Genomic DNA, 20704 nt, shown 5'->3' with positions numbered 1-20704 from the left:
CAACAGATAATGCCAGTTGCCCTTTAGCTGACCTTGGCTTTCTGTGAGAACTCTAGCCATTTCTGGCATGGCAACTGTAAATAAAAAAGGAAAGTTGACTGTGAGGGCAAGTGGAAATTTTAGTATATTTTTTTCACCGAAATCCGAAACAATTGCGTCTGTGTCTGTCTTCAAAGAATATAATATCAAGTGGGGGAATGCCCGACAAAACAACCTGACGGCAAAAAACTTACTGGAAACAAATGCTGTGAAAAGGAAACCACAGCTGCATTTTTTCATATGACCCTGCGAGTCAAATGAAAATGCTACAAAGGCGAGCTACGAGGTCGCGACGCTAGTCGCCAAGCACTGCAAAGCTTTTACAGAGGGTGAATTTATTAAAGACTGTTCAAAGAATGGGCCCCACACATTTTCAGCTTCCCAAATCTGGCCTGCTTTCTAAAAAGTTTAGACACCCCTGCTCCTTAGTGACAGAGGGAATCTTGTTCATCACAAATTAGATGATGAGGTATTTGGCTACCAAAGGTAGACCTAGTTAATAGTGTCATTTACCTGCGCTTCATTGAATTTCTTCCCCATGACATTCAGAGCACTTGGCAGAAATCACACTGCGTCATCACCAGCCGCAGTGTTTAAAATGTTGAAAAAAGTAGTGGCTTGTAGGATACTATATACATATTTCCTGTATATCGGGATTATCTTTGATAAGTTGATTCATAGCCAAACAGTTATTTCAGTAACTCAAGTGGCGAACCTACATAATCTGCCGGGATCAACAATTTGACCGATTCTATCGGTGAAAGATAAGATCACAAATTCAAAATGCTATGTTAGGAAGCCCAAGAGTGCTAAAACTCACTAAATAAAAAAGCAATTTGCTAAATAACACAAAATTATGTAATATTGATATTCCTTTTTATAATAAGGGAACCATTATGATTAAAGTGAAATACTATTGTTTAAAAGCTATTACTTAAACATATTATTAATTAAAATATTTCATCATTTTGAAATTTAGGAGGATAACGTTTGTCAAAACATTTTGCAGCAAATTGTATTTGTGGATTCACCCACGGGGAGAACTGTTTACTACTGTTTACTACAGTTTACAGTTTACTGTCATGGCGTCACCAAATTCCGTCACGTGGTAATGGTCACGTGTGTGCAAACGGTCAATATTTTGGGCCAGCAGAGAAGGCGTTGCAGGCCCTCGTGGTCTTGCATTAGTATGTTTGTATGTATGGATGCATTTTTCTATTTATTTATAAAAGTGTCTATTCATAATTTATTATTTGTGTTTTAATGTTTTGGTCCAACCAAACGTTTTATGATATAGTTTACTTTGAATAACTTTCAGAAAAAGTGCAGCCGCCATTTTCCCCCCTTCCATTTTAAAGGACCCTGCGTTGGGGTATCAGGTTACAAGCCACGCCCCTTTTCCGTGCTCTATTCACACTCCGGTGCAACACACACCCACGCTGCCCACGCACACGACGCCCACTGTGGGCCTGCTCGGAGGTCCCACATGATTCATTCCCCTAAATGAGGAACGTGGATCACCACCGGGGCAACTTTTTGTCCTTCCGTGGAATTTACACGGCGGGGATCGAAGTATTAGCCACCCGATGACGTCATGGCCAGACTCTACGTGGGTTTACTAACAGGTACTTTCACTTTGTAATTATTGATTCGATATCTATATTTTTATTGATGTTTCGAAGGAGAAAGTGTGAAAATGACTCGTCTTGATCGTGGAAAAGTCAGTCCACGCATGCGCACACGCACTTTCTTAAGGGAATTCTTGTCCGTGACTCAAGCGCACAGCATGCAGCGCAACAGGTGTAAAGTGATAACATTGACGATCGTCAATTCTTGGCGTGCGTGTTTTTGTGCGTGTTTTTTTTCTGCGTGGATGCAGCGCTGGCCTTGTGCGATTGGTCCACGGCTGGCTGGAACGCCACCGACGAAGCTGTCAATCAAACCGAGGCCCCCTGCCGTCGCCATGACAACGGACACAACTGCACAGGTAGGTGAGCTGGATCGAATGTTTAAAGCAGGGGTGTCAAACTCATTTGAACTCGGGGGCCACACGATAGAACAAACATTCTGTCGGGGCCGGACTAGTAGATTAAAGAAAAAGAAAAAGAGACATAAAGAAATAAGAGAAAGAGGGTTGGAAAAGGAGAGAGGGCGGGACAAAGAAAGAAAAGGAGAGGGAGGGAGAGAGCGTGAGAAACAAAAGATAAAAAGTCGTAAGAGAGGGGGAAAAGAAAGGGAGAGGAAGAACGAAATCCAAAGAGAAATAGGAAGACGGAGGGAGAGAAAAGAAAGCGCAGAGGGTATGAAGAGAGAAAGAGAAACGAGGGAAAAGGAAAAAAGGAGATTAGAGCAAAATAGGAGAAAAAGAGACAAGGAGAGTGAAAGAGACAGAGACAGAGAGTGGGAGAAAAGGGGTAGAAAAGAGAGAGAGAGAGAGAAATAAATAAAAGAATAATTGTGTACTCCTACAGCAGGGGTGTCAAACTCATTTCAACTCGGGGGCCACACGATAGAACAAACATTCTGTCGGGGGCCGGATGAGTAGATTAAAGAGAAAGAAAAAGAGATAAAGAAATCATAGGAAGAGGGAGGGAAAAGGAGAGAGAGCGGGACAAAGAAAGAAAAAGAGATAGAGCGAGAGAGCGTGAGAAACAAATTATAAAAAGTCGTGAGAGAGGGGGTTTAAGAAAGGGAGAGGAAGAAAGGTATCCAAAGAGAAATAGAAAGACAGAAGGAGAGAAGAGAGAAAAGAAAGCGCGAAGGGTATGAAGAGAGAAAGGAAAGAGAGAAAAGGAAAAAAGGAAGTTAGAGCAAAAGAGGTTAAAAGACACAGAGCGAGAAAGAGACAAAGAGCAACAAAGGAAGAGAACAGAGTAAAAGAGACAGAGACAGAGTGGGAGAAAAGGGGTGGAAAAGAAAGAGAGAGAGAGAAATAAATACAAGTACAGTGTTTTTGTTCGAGGCACCTGGCTTTGGCAACATCACGTGGACATATTTCAACCTGTAGCTTGTTTTTCTCTTGCGCTTCTCTGAGTGTTGTCTCGCGGGCCGGATTCAATCCCTTAGCGAACCTGATCTGGCCCACTGGCCGCCTGTTTGACACCTGCGGTTTAAAGTGACAGCGTGCCCAAATTTGTGGAGGTCATTTTGAAAAAACAATATAAATAAAAACAGTACTGTTTTTTGTGGTAGACCAGTGGTTGGCAAACCTTTTTGTAGCCTGACTGGTTTATTGTCTGACTATATTCTCGCGGCCTGGCCCGATAATAACATTAGAGTAGTCACAACAACAACAACCACGACTACTATGAATATAACAGCCACAACAACAACTACAATTACAACAACAGCAGCTAAAACTAGAACTGCAACAACAACTATATCGAAACAAATATAACTATAACTACAACAACTATATCTGCAATAACCACAACTATAATAACAACAGCTATAACTATAACTACAACAACTATAACTACAACTATATCTACAATTACAACAACTATATCTACAATTACAACAACTATAACCACAATTACAACAACTATAACTACAACAACTATAACTACAACAACAACTATATTTAGAATTACAACAACTATAACTACAATTACAACAGCTATATCTACAATTACAACAACTATATCTACAACTACAAGAACTGTTACTACAATTAAACCACCTATATCTACAATTACAACAACTATATCTACATTACAACAACTATATCTACATTACAACAACTATATCTACAATTACAACAACTATATCTACATTACAACAACTATATCTACAATTACAACAACTATATCTACATTACAACAACTATATCTACATTACAACAACTATATCTACATTACAACAACTATATCTACAATTACAACAACTATATCTACAATTACAACAACTATATCTAGAATTACAACAACTATATCTACATTACAACAACTATATCTACAATTACAACAACTATATCTACAATTACAACAACTATATCTACAATTACAACAACTATATCTAGAATTACAACAACTATAACTAGAATTACAACAACTATAGCTACAATTACAACAACTATATCTACAACTACAAGAACTGTTGCTAAAATTACAACAACTATATCTACAATTACAACAACTATAACTACAACAACTATAACTACAACAACAACTATATATAGAATTACAACAACTATAACTATAATTACAACAGCTATATCTACAATTACAACAACTATATCTACAACTACAAGAACTGTTACTACAATTACAACTATATCTACAATTACAACAACTATAACTATAACTACAATAACTATAACTAAAATTACAACAACTATATCTACAATTACAACAACTATATCTACAATTACAACAACTATAACTACAATTACAACTATATCTACTATTACAACAACTATAACTACAATTACAACCACTATAACTACAATTACAACAACTATATCTACAATTACAACAACAATTATAACTACAACAACAATTATAACTACAACAACAACAATAACTACAACAACAACTATATCTACAATTACAACAACTATATCTACAACAACTATATCTACAATTGCAACATCTATAACTACAACAACAACAACTATATCTACAATTACAACAACTATAACTACAATTACAACTATATCTACTATTACAACAACTATAACTACAATTACAACCACTATAACTACAATTACAACAACTATATCTACAATTACAACAACAATTATAACTACAACAACAATTATAACTACAACAACAACAATAACTACAACAACAACTATATCTACAATTACAACAACTATATCTACAACAACTATATCTACAATTGCAACATCTATAACTACAACAACAACAACTATATCTACAATTGCAACATCTATAACTACAACAACAACAACTATAACTACAACAACAATTATAACTGCATAAACCACTACAATAACAACAACAGCAACTATAACTGCATAAACCAGACATGTCCAATTTCCGGCACGAGGGCCAGTTACAGCCCGTGAGCAAATTTTCACTGGCCCGGGGCCTCTGTCATAAAATTAATCATTTGTGGCTTGCCAGTTCACAAAAAAACAAATTCATAGTAATAGTCTTTTGGCCAAACGCCCTTGCCTTTCTATAAGAATTGGCGACCGTTGATAGAAAAAGGATAGTTGACTGTGAGGGCCGCCACTTCCAGGACAACATAAGAGTATTTTTTCACTGAACTCCGAAACAACATAGAATATGATATCAAGAGTCACTGTCAGGCGTCACATGCCGACTACAAAAAGCCGACTGGAAATGAAAGCTGTGAAAATGTGAAGCAACTGGAAGCTGTTTTAGCACTACAGGGTCAAACGAAAATCCTGCAAACTTTTCACAGTGATTTTTAAAAAAACTGAAATCTGGTCTGCTTTCTCAAAAGTTTGGACACCCCTGGCATAAACAATTATATCTACAATCCCAACTATATCTACAACAAGTATAACTAGAATTGCAACAGCAACTATAACTACAATAACAACTATATTTACAAAAATAACTGTAATGACAACAACAACCATCATTACAATAAGCCTAAATCCGCTGTGTAATCACAAAATCTCGAAGAAAATGGATGTCATAGGAAAAGATGTTCTTGTCATGATTACTGATTAGCATCACCTGTGCCCGCTCACTGCTGGCTACCTGATTGGTTCCCTGTCCCATTTTAAACCCAGTTCTTTCACTCTCCGGTTGTCAGTCCGTCAGGGAACCTCTGTTGTTACAAGGCAAGCTTTTTGACCCTGACTCCCGCCTGTCCCGTTTTGCACCCGTTTTTCCACCTGTCTGTTCCTGATCTCCCCGTTTGTCTCCGGCTCCGACCTGTTTAAGAACCCGGACACGTTTCCTCTCCCGTCCCGGTTTACGACCCGTTTTTGACCTCGGCCACGTTTTTGCTCTCCTGTCCCGGCTACCGACTTGTTTTTCCGTCCTTGACAACGCCATCTCCCGCTTCGGAAGATCCACTTCCGTATTCGGATCACGATCCGATTGCGTTAGCGGCTTGCTTCCCGCGTCCAGCGAGTACCGGATCGCGGGCTCTATCAATAAACTTGTTTAACGCTACGCATTTGGGTCCTGATTCCGTTCTGGTCGTGATGGTTCTATTTTATTTCATCACCACGCTATTTGTGAATGTATTTGTGCTATATGCGGGGATAGATAAAGTATCTATCTATCTATCGATCGATTTTTATTTACAACACCACGCTGTACAAATTTGTTTTGGCTAAACCCTTTCCCATAATGACCCATTACCATGTTGTACTACATGGCTCTGTGAGTATAAATAGTGTGATGAGATACAAATGAATACCTTTTCCTTTGACATCTCCAATCCTAGTAGCCTGATTGTAATGAATCGACCCCCTCACCACCGCGATCCGGTTTCATTTCCTGTTGCATCCAATGCTGAGTGAATAGATTGGTCAATACACTGATATACTTACCGTAATACCTGAGTACAACGTGCACCCATATTATGAGTGAAAAAATGCGTGTACCTGGGGTATTCAACCACCAAGTTATACTACCACTCTTCTCTCTTTGAAAACACGTACTGCTTTTTTTAAATACTATTTAAAAAGAAGCACATGGGTTATTTTTTTCAATATTTTGGAGACGGATTGTGTTTCATGTGTAAAACTAGAGGGCGCCATAACAACAACCGCTTTTTAATGTTAAAAGGTTTGCATATATGTAAACGATCATGATTTTGGTAGTACTGTATTTTTGTAGTACTAATTGTGTAGTATTTTTATGGTAAATGGTCTGCATTTAGCGCTCTTCAAGTCACTGAAGACCTCCCAAAGCGATTTACAATGTGCTTCGCACTTACCCATTCGCACACACGCTCACACACCGATAGCGGCGACAGCCACGCTAGGCTGCCTGGCTTTTGGGGGAAGTAAGGATTCAGTGTCTTGCCCAAGGACACTAAACTCAGTTGCCTCGGGAATCGAACCTGCGACCTGTTGGTCACAAGATGGGCACTTTTTGTCGTATTTTTGTAGTATTTTGTATGATAACTGTAGAAGGATTTTTGTAATATTTTGTATTGAGATTTTTGTAGTGTTTTTGTGGTGTTACTGTCAATGCATTTTTGTAGTACCGCATTTCTGTAGTAATATTTCTGTAGTTGTTCTGTATTAAGACTTTTTTTATTATTTTTGTAAGATTTTTGTAGTATTACTGTAGATGTATTTCTGAAGTAGTGTTTCTGTAGTAGTATTTTTGGGTATTTGTGTAGTAAGATTTTTGTCGTATTTCTGTAGTGGTTTTTTGTAGTATTACTCTAGATGTATTTCTGCAGTAGTGTTTCTGTAGTATTATTTTTGGGTATTTGTGTAGTAAGATTTTTGTCGCATTTCTCTGATTTTTGTAGTATTTCTGTAGTAGTTTTTTGTACTATGACTCGAGATGTATTTCCTAAGTAGTGTTTCTGTAGAAGTATTTCTAAGATTTTAGTAGTATTTCTGGAGTAGTTTTTTGTAGTATTACTCTAGATGTATTTCTGCAGTAGTGTTTCTGTAGTATTATTTTTGGGTATTTGTGTAGTAAGATTTTTGTCGCATTTCTCTGATTTTTGTAGTATTTCTGTAGTAGTTTTTTGTACTATGACTCGAGATGTATTTCCTAAGTAGTGTTTCTGTAGAAGTATTTCTAAGATTTTAGTAGTATTTCTGGAGTAGTTTTTTGTACTATTACTCTAGATGTATTTCCTAAGTAGTGTTTCTGTAGAAGTATTTTTGGGTATTTGTGTAGTAAGATTTTTGTCGTATTTCTGTAAGATTTTTGTAGTATTTCTGTAGTCGTTTTTTTGTACTATTACTCGAGATGTATTTCCTAAGTAGTGTTTCTGTAGAAGTATTTTTGGGTATTTGTGTAGTAAGATTTTTGTAGTATTTCTGTAGTTGTTTTTTGTAGTATTACTGTATATGTATTTCTGAAGTAGTGTTTCTGTAGAAATATTTTTGGTTATTTGTGTAATAAGATTTTTGTAGTATTTCTGTAGTTTTTTTGTAGTATTGCTGTTGATGTATTTTTGTAAAATTTCTAAGGTAGTATTTCTGTATTTTAGTACTATTATAGTAATACTTTCGTAGTATTTATGTAGTATTTGGTAGTATTGGTGTAGATGTATTTTTGTAGAATTTCGACAGTAGTATTTCTGTATTTGAGTACTATTATAGTAATACTTTTGTAGTATTTGTAGTATTGCTGTAGATGTATTTTTGTCGAATTTCTAAGGTAGTATTTCTGTATTTTAGTACTATTATAGTAATACTTTCATAGTATTTTGTAGTATTGCTGTAGATGTATTCTTGTAGAATTTCTAAGGTAGCATTTCTGTATTTTAGTACTATTATAGTAATACTTTCGTAGTATTTATGTAGTATTTGGTAGTATTGCTGTAGATGTATTTTTGTAGAATTTCGACAGTAGTATTTCTGTATTTGAGTACTATTATAGTAATACTTTTGTAGTATTTGTAGTATTGCTGTAGATGTATTTTTGTCGAATTTCTAAGGTAGTATTTCTGTATTTTAGTACTATTATAGTAATACTTTCGTAGTAGTTTTGTAGTATTGCTGTAGATGTATTTTTGTAGAATTTCTAAGGTAGTATTTCTGTATTTTAGTACTATTACAGTAATACTTTCGTAGTATTTGGTAGTATTGCTGTAGATGTATTTTTGTCGAATTTCTAAGGTAGTATTTCTGTATTTTATTGCTATTATCGGAATACTTTCGTAATATTTATGTAGTATTTTGTAGTATTGCTGTAGATGTATTTTTGTAGTATTTCTAAGGTAGTATTTCTGTATATTATAGTGGTACTTTTGTAGTATTTCTGTAGTATTTTTTCCAGAATGAAAGCAATAATAATATATAAAGTTCCTGTTTTTAAGAAGTAAATTTAATATTTAGTATTATAAAAATTTTGTAGATTTAAAAAAAAAACTATGTATTTATGTAGTAGTATGTTGTATTAGAAACTCAAAGAGACAACAGGGACCAAGCTAGCACCCCAAAAAAAAACTAAATTTTTCTTTTAGTGGTACTTTATTTACGATTTTTGTTTGGCGGGCCGGATTAAAAAAAGCCTGCATGTGGCCCGCGGCCCGTAGTTTGCCCACCCTTGTTTTAAACCCCCTCAAAAATACACGAAAGAATATTTTTTTTCGAGGGAATTGATATTTTTTTTCCTCAAGAGAATAAAATAACTAGTTCGTCTCGTGACGTCCCTCGAATCGCTTCCTGGTTGTCGTCTTTTCATGTCTCATTGATGTCGCCGCGTGGTTTTTACGAGCTAAAGGTTATCTCATGTAAAAAAAAGCGTCATAAAGATAGAGAGAACGGCGCCTGAGTGTGCTTTCCGACCTTTAATGGCTGCCGGCATGTTTTACTAATCGGCATGTGCCGTGCTTATTGAATCTTTTCGACGAGGGGCCCCCCCCGGCTCCGTCCTAGGCCCCCACCACTTACAAAGGATCGTATTGCAGTCTATTTATATGCTCGGCTCATAACAGAAGGTGAGCTTTTAAGTCAAAGGAGTGCAGCTGGTAGAAATATAGATTGAACTAGAGCCTCACCCATGTTTAGACGTGGAACAGTTTTTCGGTGGTATTTCTTCTTTTTAGGGCGGGGTCATTGGTACCGTATTTTCCGCACTATAAGGCGCACCTAAAAGTCTTCATTTTTTCCAAAAGCTGACCATGCGCCTTATAATACAGTGCGCCTTATTTATGGATCAATATTAAGTCGCAAAGTCTTCCAACTAACTTGCAGCCGCCGACTCGATTTTCCCCCGTACGCCAAGTAGTCCGCGGTGTATGCTGGGATTTATTTACCGGCGTTTCATTGGCTAACCAATGTGTCAATCATCATTTGAATCGATCACTATTGGCTAAAGTTATTCGGAGGTCAAGGGGCGGATCCTTTTTATCATTTACAGGCTGTCATAGGCTGAAGCGGCAAAAAAAAGCGTGCAATTGGCCGAAAAAGATGAATGTGTATAGCACGTGGTTGACGGCATACAGAAAGCATTTTTTTACTATTCTGTCTTTGTAAATATTTTATTCTCCTGGATTTACTAAACTCACGGATATAAGAGGAGTGGGGTTGCACATTATTATTGAACACAACGACTTCGGTGAGCTACTCTGGCTATATATTTTCCCTGTATCTTGTTTCAGACTGAACTCGATGTTTCTGTGATAAGCGGTGCAGATAATGGATGGAATGGAGTGTCTATTTTTAAATTAAACTCAATTCCAAGTGTTTATTGTCATATGCACAGTAAAGTTGCGAGCGAAAAAGAAAATAGAAACTAAGGAATGGTTGGCATTTCTTGAATCCCAAGACTTTAACCTTCCGAATGATATTTGGAACGATGCTATTGAGTGACATCGTACAGACACCGCATCCGCACGTGTTCTCGACACGTATTTGCGTCTTTGCAAGCTTTGGGAATGTTAAGGGGGTAATCAGTTGGACTGAACTATCTGACTGTTTTGTCCACGTTCCCATTGTAGCGCCTTATAATCCGGTGCGTCTTATGTATGTCAAATATAGGACCAAAAACTATTTTTTTGGGGTGCGCCCTATAACCCGGTGCGCCTTATAGTGCTGAAAATACGGTACTTTAGTATGGAAAACCCGAGGACAACAGAGACAAAATTGCACCAGGCTGGGAAGACATGTCACGAAACGGACCAGGAAGCAGGAAGTCGGAACTCATTTGCGTAAACGATCTGTCACTTTAATTTAGGAAAGAAAAGTTGTCCAACACACAAACAGACCAAAAACAAAACAAAACAGGTTCAAAGGCAATCAAAATTACAAATTAGGCATTACTCAGAACAAACAGGCAGAAACAGGTCTTCAACAAGGTAAAGCAATGGTCTGGAATTGGGAGTCCCACGAGGAGCGTTTAAGCAATCAGTTCAATGCGTCTCAGCCGGTGTCAAGGGGCGGGGCTAGCTGAATGCCATGACGACCGTGCAGGACATGACAAGACAGAATCTGCAATAGGTAAAGATATTAACTGTGGGAGCAATTATTAGAAATCGGAAGACATGCAAGATCACTGATAATCTCCCTCGATCTGGGGCTCAATGCAAGATCTCACCCTGTGGCTTCAAGAAGTTAACAAGAACGAACAGACTGACAGAATGTGTTATGGTCAAATGAAACCAAAATAGAACTTTTTGGTAGAAATACAAGTTCTCGTGTTTGGAGGAGTAAGAATACTGAATTGCATCCGAAGATGCACCTACTGTGAAGCATGGGGGTGGAAACATCATGCTTTGCAACTGTTTTTCTGCAACAGAACAAATCTGTGTAAAGGAAAGAATGAATGGGGCCATGTATTTAGAGAGTGAAAATCTCCCTCCATCAGCAAGGGCATTGAAGGTGAGACGTGGCTGGGTCTTTTAGCATGATCATGAACCCAAATACACAGTCAGGATTTGTTGCCTAGGAGTTGCTCCATAAGAAGCATTTTAAAGTCTCAGTGTGGCTTAACCAGTCTCCAAATCTCAAGCCCATAGAAAATCTGTGAAGAGAGTTGAAAGTTCGTGATGCGCAACCGCCGCCTCCAAGCATCACTGCTCTAGCGGCGTTTTGCATGGAGGCATGGGCCAAAATACCAGCAACAATGTGTGAAAAGCTACATAACACAATGATGAGATGAACATTTGGTATAGACCAATGACTTATTTTACTCCATGCTTTGCAAATAAATTCTTTAAAAGCCCAACAAGGTGACTTTCTGTCCCCCCCACATTCTGTCTCTCAGGGTTGAGGATTACTGATGTTGAAAATTGAAGGCCTCTCTAATATTTTCAAGTGGGAGAACTTACACAATTAGTAGTTGCATAAATACTTATTTTCTCCCCTACATAGCCCCACACTGCAGTATATACATATGACCACAAGAGAAGCTAAACCGAGATAACTGAAAATGAGAAACAATAAACCAAACAAAGCCAAGCTACAAAGGTAAAAGCAAGCTTGTACAAACTAAGCTGAGCTGAAATGGTGCTATGATTTTGAGTTTTTCAGTCAAATCTACTGTGTGTGTTTGTTACACAATAACCCAAACCATAAATTGATAAGTTAATAGTTGAATAAAAAATGGATACGAATATAAATAGGAAATAATTAATTTAAAAAAAAAAGGATAAAAAAAATACCTGGAAAATTCCACTGACCTCAATCAATGTAATTCCAGTGCCTACGCCGGACACGGGAGAGTGGCACGGACATTTTACCAAATGCCCGCAAGAACTCAACCACTACTGCATCCACGGGGAGTGTCGCTTCATCAAAGACCAAAAAGCGCCGTCATGCAGGTAAGCTAATTGTGCGCCATTGATTTTTAATGACATATCAGAGAAAAAGTATTGCCTCCCCCAAGGACTTTGTGTCATATTGCGACATATCAGGCTTCAAACTTAAAGGCAAAAAATTATGACAGAGTGCAACTGTGTGTCCTTAACTCTCAGTTTGAATGCAGCTCTGTGATAGGCTCAGAGGTCTGTGAAAGGAGACACCGGATAACAGACAGCATTATGAAGCCCAAAGAACACACCAGGCAGGTCCGGGATAAAGTTGTGGAAAAGTTCAAAGCAGGAATGTGATACGATAAAATTTTGCAACATTTATGCATCTCATTAAAATTGAGAGGGCATAAAATCACCGAAAACCTACCGATACCTGGGTCTCCCTCTAAACTTTCGGCCCAAACAAGGAGACAACTAATCAGACAGCAACTTTGCAAGTAAATAACAAGAAGAACAAGGTGCTCTGTTCAGATCAGACCAAAATGGAACAATTTGGGCTGAATGTAAAACGCTAAATATAACGCTTCACATCACCCCGAAAACACCAACCCCATTGTCAAACATGGTGGTGGTAGCATCATGCTCTAGGGTTGCTTTTCTTCAACAGGGACTACGAATGATGGTTATAGTTGATGGGGGATGGAGGGAGCCCAGTACAAGGCGATTCTGGCGGAAAATCTGTTGGGAAAGGGGCAGGTTGTATGTGTGTATTGGGTGGGTGCAACTTTCTGTGTGTGCGACTGTGATAGGCTGCTGTATGCCGTCAGCAGGCGGGCGCACATAGGGCTGCCAAAACTGCGGCGAATGGCACCAGATGGCTTTTAGCGGCTCCTTACATTGAAAAGTAATTCCCCAATTAAATCTCGAAGAAAAATCAGAAGAGTGCAAAGATATAGTGATCACGAGTGGGTGCTCCGTGGATTGTTATCGGAAAGGGACCGAGGCGGCGTCAGGGAATGGGCAACACCGAGGCTGCAGGTCCAATCCATTTCTATGGCCAGGCTAAAAACTCTCTTGAGCCACCCCTTGCGGAGGCTGTATCTCACCAACGACAGATCCATCACACATTAAACAGATGACCTGGAGCTATAACTTGTGAAAAACCGCTACATTCGGGAAGTTTGTATTTTAATCATCGCAAAAACCCGCCCAAAGTCGAGGTTGTCCGATGCTAGCATGCAACTAGCCGCTCTCTAAATCGCTGTCTTACTCTGAATAAGGAAGCCCTTCAATTTTGCTGTAGAAAGACAATAAAGACAATTTATTCAACCTTAATTCTGTGTTCTGTGTTATTAGATGTAGACGTATAGTTGTTATTTTGCTACAATAGTATACTCGATCACCACCATTTTTGAGGAACTTGAGCTGTTTTGGAAGGAAGAATGGGTAAATATTTCTCTTTCAAGATGTGTAACACTGATAGACACACACCCAGAAATACAAAGTATTAACTCAAAGGGGGCCGATATTTTTGCAACCTCATCCATTTTTATTTGTTTGCACAATATAAAACGTTGGTTTCTTTTCACGAATGGGTCTCATTTGTTGTTGATTCTGACCATATTTTGAGTTTTTTAATGATTATTTTTAAAGCTTAAAACAGGGGTGTCAAACTCATTTGAACTCGGGGGCCACACAATAGAACAAACATTATCTCGGGGGCCAGACTATTAGATTGAAGAGAAAAAAAAAAGAGATCAAGAAATAAGAGAAAGAGGGAGGGAAAAGGAGAGAGGGCGGGACAAAGGAAGAAAAAGAGAGAGATGGAGGGAGCGTGAGAAACAAAAGATAAAAAGTCGTAAGAGAGGGGGTAAAGAAAAGGGGAGGAAGATAGAAATCCGACGAGAAATAAAAAGTCAGGAGGAGAAAAATTATAAAAGAAAGCACGAAGGGTATGAAGAGAGAAAGAGAAAGGAGAGAAAAGGAAAAAATGGAAGTTAGAGCAAAAGAAGTTAAAAAGACACAGGTAGAGAAAAACACAAAGAGCAACAAAGGAAGAGAAAAAGAGAGACGGAGACAGAGTGGAAGAATAGGACAGAGAGAGAGAGAGACAGAGTGGAAGAATAGGACAGAGAGAGAGAGAGACAGAGTGGAAGAATAGGACAGAGAGAGAGAGAGAGAGAGAGAGAGAGAGAGAGAGAAACTAAAAGATAAAAAGTCGTGAGAGAGGGGGAAAAGAAATGGAGAGGAAGAAATAAATCCAAAGAGAAATAGAAAAGACAGAAGAAGAGAAAAGAGCGCGAAGGGTAGGAAGAGAGAAAGGGAAAAGTTAGAGGAGAAGAGGGTAAAAGACACAGAGAAAGAGACAAAGAGCAACAAAGGAAGGGAAAAAGTGAGACACAGAGTGAAAGAGACAGAGACAGAATGGGAGGAGAGAGAGAGAGAGAGAGAGAAATACAAGTACAGTGTCTTTGTTCGAGACACCTTTCTTTGGCAACATCAAGTTGACATATTTCAACCTGCAGCTTGTTTTTCTCTTGCGCTTCTCTGAGTGTGGTCTCGCGGGCCGGATTCAATCCCTTAGGGGGCCTGATTTGGCCCGCGGGCCGCCTGTTTGACACCTATGGCTTAAAAGATTGCAATATGTCATAAAGTTCTTCGGGGGCAACTATTTTGGCAAGGCACTGTCTATCAGACGATTTCATTGGTTCCTCAGGTGCCAGCGGGGCTACATCGGGTCCAGATGCGAATACGTGGACCTGGATTGGCGGAGGGGAGACAGGAGACAGATTATCATCATCTGCATCATCGCGGCACTCGCGGTCCTCATTCTTCTCATCGTCTTCGTTTTCGTCTGTTCGCAGTAAGTGTCTGCAAGCGGGGGTGTCGGACTCATTTTAGCCCGGGGCCAACTGCGAGATAGATAGAACCCCCTCGTGGGGGGCTGGGATAGTAGATCGAAGAGAAGGAAAGAGGGAACGGGAAATAAAGCAAGCTAGAAAGTGAGATGGAAACCGAGCGAACGAGAGGGAGCGAGAAAGAAAGCGAGAGAGAGAGAAGGAGAGAGGATGAGAGAGAGAGAACAAATGAGAACGAGAGCGAACTGGAGACAGAATGAGAGAGAATGAATGAATGAGAGGGAGAGAGTGCGAGAGAGAAAAAGAGAGAATGAGAATGAGAAAGAACAGGAGAGTAAAACGAGATTGAGAGAGAATGAGAATGAGAGAGATAGAACGACAATGAGGGACATAGAGAGAGAGAGAGAATGAGACAGAGAGAGAGGACATGAGAGAGAAAACAAATGAGAACGGAAGCAAACTAGAGACAGAATGAGAGAGAATGAATGAGAGGGAGAGTGCATGAGAGAGAAAATGAGAGCAAGAGAATGAGAATGAGAAAGAACAGGGGAGTAAAATGAGATTGAGAGAGAACAAAAACGAGAGAGATAGAACGACGATGAGAGACGGAGAGAGAGAGAGAGAGAGAATGACATAGAGATAGAGAGAGAGAGAGAGAGGACATGAGAGATAGAGATAACAAAAAAGAACAAGAGGGAGAGAACAAGAAAGAACAAGAGAGAACATGAGAGAGAGAACACAAAATTTAAAGCGAGGGTGAGAGAGAGTATGATAGAGAGAACACTAGATAGAGAGAACAGAGAAGAAAATGAGAGAGAGGACGAGAAAGAAGAAAACTGAAAAAATTAGGGAAAGAACAAGAGAAAATGAAAATGAGGGTCAGAGAAAGAGAGAATGAGACATAGAGATAGAGAGAGGAGATGAGAAAGAGATATAACAAAAAGAACAAGAGGGAGAGAACAAGAAAGAACAAGAGAGAACATGAGAGATAGAACAAGAAATTGAAAGCGAGGGTGAGAGAGAGTGAGATAGAGAGAACACAAGATCGAGAGAGAGAACGGAGAAGAAAATGAGAGAGAGGACAAAAAAGAAGAAAACTGAGAAAATTAGGGAAAGAACAAGAGAAAACGACAATGAAGGGCAGAGAGAGAGAGAATGAGACACAGAGATAGAGAGAGAGAAAAAATGAGAGCGAGAAAATGAGAATGAGAGAGAACAGGAGAGAATAAGAACGAGAGAGATAGAACAGCAATGAGGGACATGGAGAGAGAGAGAATGAGACACAGAGATAGAGAGAGGACATGAGAGAGAGAAAACAAATGAGAACAAGAGCAAACTAGAGACAGAATGAGAGAGAATGAATGAGAGGGAGAGAGCATGACAGAGAAAATGAGAGCGAGAGAATGAGAAAGAACAGGAGGGAAACGACATTGAGAGAGAACGAAAACGAGAGAGATAGAATAGACGATGAGAGACGGAAAGAGAGAGAGAATGCGATAGAGAGAGAGAGAGAGAGAGAGAGAGAGAGGACATGAGAGATAGAGAAAACAAAAAAGAACAAGAGAGAGAGAACAAGAAAGAACAAGAGAGTACATGAGAGAAAGAGAACAAGAAATTGAAAGCGAGGGAGAGAGTGAGATAGAGAGAACACTAGATAGAGAGAGAACCGAGAAGAAAACGAGAGAGAGGACGAGAAAGAAGAAAACTGAGAAAATTAGGGAAAGAACAAGAAAAAACGACAATGAGGGTCAGAGAGAGAAAATGAGACACATAGATAGAAAGAGAGAAAATGAGAGAGAGAGATAACAAAAAAGAACAAGAGGAAGAGAACAAGAAAGAACAAGAGAACATGAGAGAAAGATGACAAGAAAGAAGGACAGAGAGAACAATGAATTAAAAATGAGGGTGAGAGAGTGAGAGAGAGAACACTAGATAGAGAGAGAGAACAGAGAAGAAAATGAGAGAGAGAGGACGAGAAAGAAGAAAACTGAAAAAAAATAGGCAAAGAACAAGAGAAAATGAAAATGAGGGTCAGAGAAAGAGAGAATGAGACATAGAGATAGAGAGAGGACCTGAGAAAGAGATATAACAAAAAGAACAAGAGGGAGAGAACAAGAAAGAACAAGAGAGAACATGAGAGAGAGAACAAGAAATTGAAAGCGAAGGTGAGAGAGAGAGAGTGAGAGAGAACACTAGATAGAGAGAACGGAGAAGAAAATGAGAGAGAAAGAGGACAAGAAAGACGAAAACTGAGAAAATTAGGGAAAGAACAAGAGAAAACAACCATGAGGGACAGAGAGAGAGAGAATGAGACATAGAGATCGAGAGAGAGAGGAAAGGAGTGAGAGAGATAACAAAAAGAAATGAGAGGGAGAGAACAAGAAAGAACAAGAGAACATGAGAGAGACATATCAAGAAAAAACAAGAGAGAGAACAAACTAAAAACGAGGGTGAGAGAGAGTAAGATGGAGAGAACACTAGAGAGAACAGAGAAAAAAACGAGGGAGAGAGAGGACGAGAAAGAAGAAAACTAAGACAATTCGGGAAAGAACATGAGAAAACACGAGAGAGAAAACGAGAACGAGGGACAGAGAGAGCAAGGGAAAGAGAGAAAATGGGAGAGATCGAACAAGATAAAATAAGAGAGAAAACGAGAGAGAAAATGAGAGAGAGAACAGGAAAGAAAATGAGAGGAGAATAAACGAGAGAGAGAACAAATGAGAGAGAACGAACGAGAGAGAACGAGAAAAAACAAGAGACAAAAATGAGGTAGAATGAGAGAAAACAAAAATGGAGAAAACGAGAAAGAGAGAGAAAGAAAGCTACCGTTCCTTTGTGAGTGGCGCCTGCTTCGGCGACACCCAGTGGACATATTTAAAACTGCAGCTCATTTTTCTCATGTGCTTTTCTCAACTTTATCTCTCGGTCCGGATCTAATCCCTGTTTGTTCTGACCTGGCTCCCGGGCCGCACGTTTTACCCCTAAGTTTCCGTTTTCTGCTGGTTCAGGACATCGAGATTTCCGGGTTTCGGTTGACTTCCTTTACGGGAGATTTTCGGAAAATCGAAACTCACCTTTCCCTTCCATTCCTGGTTTATCTGTTGTTTTATGACCCACTTCAAACAGGAAAGCGCAAAGGTGTGAGGGATTACTTTATTGGCTGGGAGTAGAAAGTAGATCCTGCCTTTAAATCGAGCTATTTTTAACTTAGGTCTATATCAGAAGTCGGGAACATATGGCTCGCGAGCTAAGTATGGCTCTTTTTATGAGTTCAAATGGCTCGGAGATCATGAATTTATTCATTTGACTATAAAGGATTTTATACGATTAAATAACAAGTTACATTTATTGAAGATTTTCACTGAGTGGGCTTCAGGTCACGCTGTTCCAAAATGCGGAATGTGCCAAATTCAAAACAATATCTATTTGTCTTCAGTCGCAGGTTCAGAGTTTGCCGGAAGAGGCGACGGCGGCGGGAAGAACCGAGGAACGGAACTGAGAAACTCCGGATGAAGGACTCCGATTCAGTTCCCGTAACTCAAGACTCAGAGGAGCCTCTGAACACCAACCCCGTTTAACTGGAAAATGTGTGCGTTTTGTACCTGTCTGGGATCAGTTCCAAGGTCTGTAGGATCCACAACAGCAGTTAGGTCCATCTGGAGTCCTTCTTTAAAGGGAAGAAGTTCAGGAGGTCTTCAAAGCCTGGGACTTGGAGATAGAACCTCAAGGAAAATAACATGGAACTCCCTTACCTGAAAATGTTGGACTTTCCAAGGATAAACTGGTGATAGGTTTCAACCGCGGATCCCTTTATGGCAAAACCAGTTCTAGGAGTCCCCCTTGGAACTGTATCAAAACCTTTGTTATTTATCAACGTTATCAATGCAATGCAAGTGTCCTTGGCAAGCAATAAGATATTTGACCAAATCCTGAGCCCAATTTTTCGTCTCTAAGGATAAACAAACTGTCAGGACCAGAAGGGAGACAGGACCCACTTGCGTTATGGTTCTCTCAGTTTTATTAGAAGAGAGTAAAGGGTTGATCGCTGGACGCCTACCTAGCAATGCTCAGTAGTTGCTTAAGCTATAAATATTAGCTCTTATCGTCTATTAGCATTAGTTAATAGCATTATTAGCTCCAGCGTCATTCACACAACGACTAGCATATTTTCGTTAACCAAATTATTAGCGCTATTGTTAGCACCGAGCAATGTTCGGTAGTTGCTAAAGCCATAAATATTAGCTGTTATCGTCTACTAGCATTAGTTAGTAGCATTATTAGCTCCAGCGTCACTCACACAACCACTAGCATATTTTCGTTAACCAGATTATTAGCGCTATCGTTAGCACCTAGCAATGCTCAGTAGTTGCTGGAGCTATAAATATTACCTCTTATCATCTATTAGCATTAGTTAATAGCATTATTTGCTCCAGCGTCAGTAAGACAACGACTAGCATATTTTCGTTAACCAAATTATTAGCGCTATCGTTAGCACCTAGCAATGCTCAGTAGTTGCTAAAGCCATAAATATTAGCTGTTATTGTCTATTAGCATTAGTTAATAGCATTATTAGCTCCAACGTCATTCACACAACCACTAGCATATTTTCGTTACCAAATTATTAGCGCTATCGTTAGCACCTAGCAATGCTCAGTAGTTGCTAGAGCCATAAATATTAGCTGTTATCGTCTATTAGCATTAGTTAATAGCATTATTAGCTCCAGTGTCACTCGCACAACCACTAGCATATTTTCGTTAACCAAATTATTAGCGCTATCGTTAGCACCTAGCAATGCTCAGTAGTTGTTAGAGCCATAAATATTAGCTGTTATCGTCTATTAGCATTAGTTAATAGCATTATTAGTTCCAACCTCACTCACACAACCACTAGCATATTTTCGTTAAACAAATTATTAGCACTATCGTTAGCACCTAGCAATGCTCATTAGTTGCTAAAGCCATAAATATTAGCTGTTATCGTCTATTAGCATTAGTTAATAGCATTATTAGCTCCAGTGTCACTCACACAACCACTAGCATATTTTCGTTAACCAAATTATTAGCGCTATCGTTAGCACCTAGCAATGCTCAGTAGTTGCTGGAGCTATAAATATTACCTCTTATCATCTATTAGCATTAGTTAATAGCATTATTTGCTCCAGCGTCAGTAAGACAACGACTAGCATATTTTCGTTAACCAAATTATTAGCGCTATCGTTAGCACCTAGCAATGCTCAGTAGTTGCTAAAGCCATAAATATTAGCTGTTATTGTCTATTAGCATTAGTTAATAGCATTATTAGCTCCAGCGTCATTCACACAACCACTTGCATATTTTCGTTAACCAAATAATTAGTGCTATCGTTAGCACCTAGCAATGCTCAGTAGTTGCTAGAGACATAAATATTAGCTGTTATCGTCTATTAGCATTCGTTAATAGCATTATTAGCTCCAGCGTCATTCACA

General features: G+C 39.0%; 1 protein-coding gene across 1 annotated transcript; it reads left to right on the top strand.

Moving 5' to 3' along the window:
• The first annotated feature begins 1439 nt into the window (after positions 1–1439).
• btc (betacellulin, epidermal growth factor family member) lies at positions 1440–19165 on the top strand. Its single transcript, XM_088356236.1, has 5 exons — positions 1440–1664; positions 1919–2026; positions 12330–12450; positions 15098–15244; positions 18676–19165. The coding sequence occupies exons 1-5, from the start codon at positions 1634–1636 to the stop codon at positions 18815–18817; spliced, it is 549 nt and encodes a 182-aa protein (XP_088212362.1). The 5' UTR covers positions 1440–1633; the 3' UTR covers positions 18818–19165.
• Positions 19166–20704: the final 1539 nt, after the last annotated feature.

This window comes from Urocampus carinirostris, chromosome 16 (assembly GCF_059441175.1).
Source record: "Urocampus carinirostris isolate Australia breed hairy pipefish chromosome 16, RoL_Ucar_1.0, whole genome shotgun sequence".
NCBI lineage: Eukaryota > Metazoa > Chordata > Actinopteri > Syngnathiformes > Syngnathidae > Urocampus > Urocampus carinirostris.
Note: the sequence above shows the minus strand (reverse complement) of the source record. Positions and strands in the feature narration are given on the sequence as shown.

What these genes read in the sequence shown, in the direction of transcription:
- btc (XM_088356236.1), top strand. Translation starts at nt 1,634, where the DNA reads ATGGCCAGACTCTACGTGGGTTTACTAACAG. An exon ending in CTACGTGGGTTTACTAACAG is followed by an intron (nt 1,665 to 1,918) that starts GTACTTTCACTT and finishes GCGTGGATGCAG; the next exon opens with CGCTGGCCTTGTGCGATTGG. An exon ending in CAAAAAGCGCCGTCATGCAG is followed by an intron (nt 12,451 to 15,097) that starts GTAAGCTAATTG and finishes TTGGTTCCTCAG; the next exon opens with GTGCCAGCGGGGCTACATCG.